Source organism: Vulpes vulpes, chromosome 9, assembly GCF_048418805.1.
Source record: "Vulpes vulpes isolate BD-2025 chromosome 9, VulVul3, whole genome shotgun sequence".
Taxonomy (NCBI): domain Eukaryota; kingdom Metazoa; phylum Chordata; class Mammalia; order Carnivora; family Canidae; genus Vulpes; species Vulpes vulpes.
The window spans coordinates 100,086,271-100,090,895 of NC_132788.1; the positions used below are offsets into that span (position 1 = coordinate 100,086,271).

The 4,625-nt window shown below is 62.5% G+C and overlaps 1 protein-coding gene across 1 annotated transcript; it reads left to right on the forward strand.

Annotated features, from left to right (window-relative positions):
• Positions 1-4,263, forward strand: EPHX3 (epoxide hydrolase 3). Its single transcript, XM_025989754.2, has 7 exons — positions 1-1,247; positions 1,442-1,527; positions 1,893-2,050; positions 2,151-2,279; positions 3,128-3,231; positions 3,324-3,460; positions 3,554-4,263. The coding sequence occupies exons 1-7, from the start codon at positions 1,005-1,007 to the stop codon at positions 3,777-3,779; spliced, it is 1,083 nt and encodes a 360-aa protein (XP_025845539.1). The 5' UTR covers positions 1-1,004; the 3' UTR covers positions 3,780-4,263.
• The last annotated feature ends 362 nt before the right edge of the window (positions 4,264-4,625 follow it).

Below are 4,625 nucleotides of genomic sequence, written 5' to 3' on the forward strand. Positions count from 1 at the left end.
GGGGGCGGGCCGACGATGGGGCCGCCGGACTAGCTGGAGGCCGGCGCGGGGTCGCCGCTGCAGGAGCCGCCGTTGGAACCAGGCCTGGGTGAGGGTGCTGCTAGGTCGCTCCCAGCCAGCCTAAGGACAGGGTCGCGCTCCAGGAAGGGGCGCTGTCGGAGGGCGGCGCCAGGGGCCCCCGAGGCCGCCTCGGCTTGCGGCGGCCGCCCGCGCCTCCCTCCCAGTCGCAGCCGAGGCACTACCTGTCCCCCTCCTTCCGCTTCCGGGCCCGCCCGCCCCGCCATATTCGGCTCCGGCCCCGCCCCCATCTCCTTGGCCCGGATCCAGGCCGACCCCCACCTTATTGGCCGAGCGCTCGCACCCAACCCTCGGGGCGGGGCTTCGGGCCTTCTCCCGCCCAGCTCTAGGCCCCGCCCCGTCCAGGCCCCGCCCCGTCCACCACCTAAGCCCCGCCCCCGCCACGCTCCGCGGCCGAGGTGGGTCCACGTTTCTGGCTCGGAGGCCGCCCCTACCGCGCACTGCTCCGCCCCTTCGCTCCAGGCTCCGCCCATTTCACCCGGGTCACCCCGTCCCCCCCGTTAGTCCACATAGCAATCTCCCCCGCGAATCAATCTTCAGGTACCCACCGGCTTGCGGCGGGAGCCCTCCTGGGCAGCCCCCTCCTTAAGCCCCGCCCCGGCCTGCCTAGGCCCCGCCCCCAATTCGCATCCCAGCCTCCGAAGCCCGGTTCTCCAGGCTCCATCCCCGCACCCCATCCATCCTGTTCCCCGTCGCCGTCGCGCCCAGGTGTTTACCTGGCACTTAGGTGAGTCGTGTGCGGCGGCGGTTTCGGTCTGAGCCTCCCGCCTCTTCTCTCGGAGCCGTCCTCAAGCCCCGAAGGCACGGAGGGGCCCCAGACCAAGGGCGGTGGGCCCCCCAGCCCCGGCCCCGCCTCGTCGCTGCGGCAGGCGCCCCCCGCGCACACCCCCAGAGGCGGCGCCCAAGTCGTCCCGGGTCGCGGCGACATGCCCGAGCTGGTGGTGACAGCGCTACTGGCGCCGTCGCGCCTCACCCTGAAGCTGCTGCGCGCCTTCATGTGGAGCCTCGTGTTCTCCGCGGCGCTGCTGGCCGCCGCCGTCTACGGCTGCATCGCGCTCACACACGTGCTGTGCCGGCCCCGGCGCGGCTGCTGCGGGCGCCCCCGGCGCACCCCACCCGCCTGCTTGAGCAACCCCACCCTGGGCGAACACTGCTTCCTGACCCTCAAGGTGAGCCCGCGCGCCGGGGGAGGGGCGAGGCGGGTGGGGGATGGCCCTTGGGGCTTGGGGTTCAGCTGCCCGGGGGTCGGGCCCTGTGGGGCCCGTGCCGGGTGAGCAGGAACCCAAATCTGGGACCGCTCGGGGCCGGGGTGTTGAGGCCTAGAGAGGAGGGGTTCCCCAGGTCTGACTGTGCCCTCCCCCAGAGCTCCGGCCTGCGCCTGCACTATGTCTCCGCTGGACGGGGCAACGGGCCCCTCATGCTGTTTCTCCACGGCTTCCCTGAGAACTGGTAGGTCTGAAGCCCAGGGTCCTGGGGCACACGGGCTGGATGGAGGTGGAGCGCCGACCACCTGCCCATCTGGGAGGCAGGCTCTGGGGCTGCGTAGATTGGAGGCCCAAAGCACAGAGATGGGGTGTTCCAGGACAGGGGTCTGTCTGCAGGAGGGCCTGGAGGGATGGGACAAAGAGGTCTTGGTGTTGAGGCCACCCCGGATCCAGTGTGCAGCTGACCTTGCCCTAGGCCTGGGAGTCCCCCCATCTTCCATTCTGGGAAGCCCAGAGCAGGAAGATGGGGTCGCCAAAGGCCCCTGCTGGGCAAACGGTGGAGGTGCAGCCTAGGGACCCTGACACCCTCCCTCCTCACTCGCCTGACAGGTTCTCCTGGCGCTACCAGCTTTGGGAGTTCCAGAGCCGTTTCCATGTGGTGGCCTTGGACCTGCGGGGATACGGCCCCTCCGATGCGCCTCGGGATGTAGACTGTTACACCATCGACCTGCTGATGACAGACATCCAGGATGTCATCCTGGGCCTGGGTGGGGCTACCTCCCTTCCCAGGCCCCGTCTCCCTCACCCTGCCCTGCCTCTCCCTGGCATCTCACTCATACCAGTTCCTCTGACCGCCCCCGCCCCCAGGTTATTCCAAGTGCATCCTGGTGGCCCATGACTGGGGTGGGCTCCTCGCCTGGAATTTCTCCATCTACTACCCATCCCTGGTCGAGCGGATGGTAATTGTCAGCGCTGCTCCCATGTCTGTGTACCAAGGTGTGTTGGGGAGCCCAGGACGCTGGGATATGCTTGTGTGAAGGAGGATGTGTCTGTGCTTCCCTGTCCACCAGTCAACACTCCAGGGCCTAGGGACACCCATGACACTCCCAGTCCGCAGTGAATGACAATACACTTAGGAGTGACTCACGTTTCTTGAAGCACTTACAGGTAACCATTGCTCTGACAAGGAGCTTGCATGCGGTAACCTACATAGGTGCCTGAGCATATGAAAATGTTATTATCTTCATGGTCCAGTTGGGGGAAACTGAGGCAAGAGAGGTTAAATACTTCTTCCGGCAAGGAAGGCATAGATAAGTAAGCAACCACAATAGCATGAGATGCCATCTCACCTAATTCTAATTCCCAGTATCATAGTCAAAGTGACACAGTGACATGGTCCTCTTTCCTCTCTCTCTTTCTCTCTCTGTCTCCCTCCCTCTTTTTTGCTTTTCTGTCTCTGTCTCTAGATTGTCAGCTCCCTGGGGGCAAGGGAGTCTTTGTCCGTTCCACTTACTGCTGTGTCTCCAGGGTTTTAAACAGGTCCTGGCACCCAATAGGTGCTCAGTAAATGTTGAAATGCATCCAGGCCTGGGCAAGGGAAGCACACCAGTGGTTCCTGGGAGCTACAGAGGGAGGTGCCCCCATTCTGTGGGCCCCCTCGGCAGGGAGGGAAGCTGATGCCCAGGCCAGGAGGAGTGTCAAGTGTCCTCACGGCCTCAGGCAGACAGCAGTGACATCCCTGAATGCTGGCAAATCTGCACAGCTAACCTGGGTACCCACAGGAATGCAGGGGTCTGGGGCCACCCTAGGCCCAGGCCTCACATCTGCCTTTCCCCTGCCCCCAGACTACTCTGTGCGCCACATTGGGCAGTTCCTCCGTTCCAACTACATTTTCCTGTTCCAGCTTCCCTGGCTGCCTGAGAAATTACTGTCCATGTCTGACTTCCAGGTGCAGTAGGGCAAAGCCTGGTGGTAGGTGGAGGGTAGTGGGTTGGGGCGGGCAGGCTGGGCACTGAAACCACAGTCCTGTTATGTACCCAGATCCTGAAGAGCACCCTCACACACCGCAAGAGAGGCATCCCACACTTAACCCCCAGCGAGCTTGAGGCCTTCCTTTACCACTTCTCACAGCCCAGTGGTCTCACTGGGCCCCTCAACTATTATCGAAACCTCTTCAGGTGAGACCAGACCCGGGGCAGAAAGCCGGGGAGAGTTGTGGGGGCAGGGAGTGGGGCCGGGCATTCTTCTGCCTGTCTATGTCTTGGCCTTAGGAACTTCCCCCTGGAGCCCCAGGAGCTGGCCACACCCACACTGCTGCTGTGGGGAGAGAAGGACCCCTACTTCGAGCAGGGGCTGGTAGGGGCCATCAGTAGTCGCTTTGTGCCCGGCCGGCTGGAGGCCCACATCCTGCCAGGCGTGGGACACTGGATCCCACAGAGCAACCCTGAGGAGATGCACGAGTACATGTGGGCCTTCTTGCGAGACCTGCTGGACTAGTGGCTCTTGCTTGCTGGCCTGCGTGCCCCTGGGAGCCCACACAACATACACACATACCAGAGTGGGCTCCGGATCCGGATCTTGAACAGGGCGTGGACTCTAGGCTGCACACAGGGATGTCGGTGGATGCCCTCAGGCACACCAACCCAGAGGCTCACACACAGGTATGAGTGTGTGTGCATGTGAACAAGCACTTCAACCCTGGTACACCTGTCCTCTGTGGAGCTTGCTGCGGAGGGCCCTACCTCCCCCTCCCCGGGGCCTCACTCTTCTTGCCAACCTCAGCCCCCAGAGCAGCACCAACCACGTACTCTGACATGTACATACTCCAACATGTACATACTCCAGCCCCCCCACCCCCGTCCCTGACTTTCCTCTCCAACCTGAGTCTTCAGCCAAATGCTGCTGTCTAATAGGGTAACTGGCAGCCACATCTGGCTGCTTCAGTTTAAATGCAAATTAATTAAAATCAATTAAAAATTCAGTTCCTCAGTCACTCTGGCCATACCTCAAGTACAAAGCAAGCAGTTGGGCAGTGCTGATGAGGGTAGTCCTAGAATAGACGTATCCACACCTGGCTCCTGACCAGCTCCCCACATGCAAACAGGTAGGTGTCTGGATTCCAGTCTAGCCGGGCCCTGAGCAGCTCCCGCGGGCTTCCTCCTGGTTGTGACTCCAGGCCTTGTAAGCTTGAATTCTGCTGCTGCCTGGGAAGGATCCCTGGGATCCCTGTCTCAGATCCACGGAAAAACAGCTTTAGGCTCCGTTAGGATGGATGCGTGAGATCCTGGACTGGCACAGGAAGGGACCAGCCCCTGGAATCTTCTCCAAATTAGTCAGTTTCTG

What these genes read in the sequence shown, in the direction of transcription:
- EPHX3 (XM_025989754.2), top strand. Translation starts at nt 1,005, where the DNA reads ATGCCCGAGCTGGTGGTGACAGCGCTACTGGCGCCGTCGCGCCTCACC. An exon ending in GGATGTCATCCTGGGCCTGG is followed by an intron (nt 2,051 to 2,150) that starts GTGGGGCTACCT and finishes CCCCGCCCCCAG; the next exon opens with GTTATTCCAAGTGCATCCTG. An exon ending in TATTATCGAAACCTCTTCAG is followed by an intron (nt 3,461 to 3,553) that starts GTGAGACCAGAC and finishes TCTTGGCCTTAG; the next exon opens with GAACTTCCCCCTGGAGCCCC.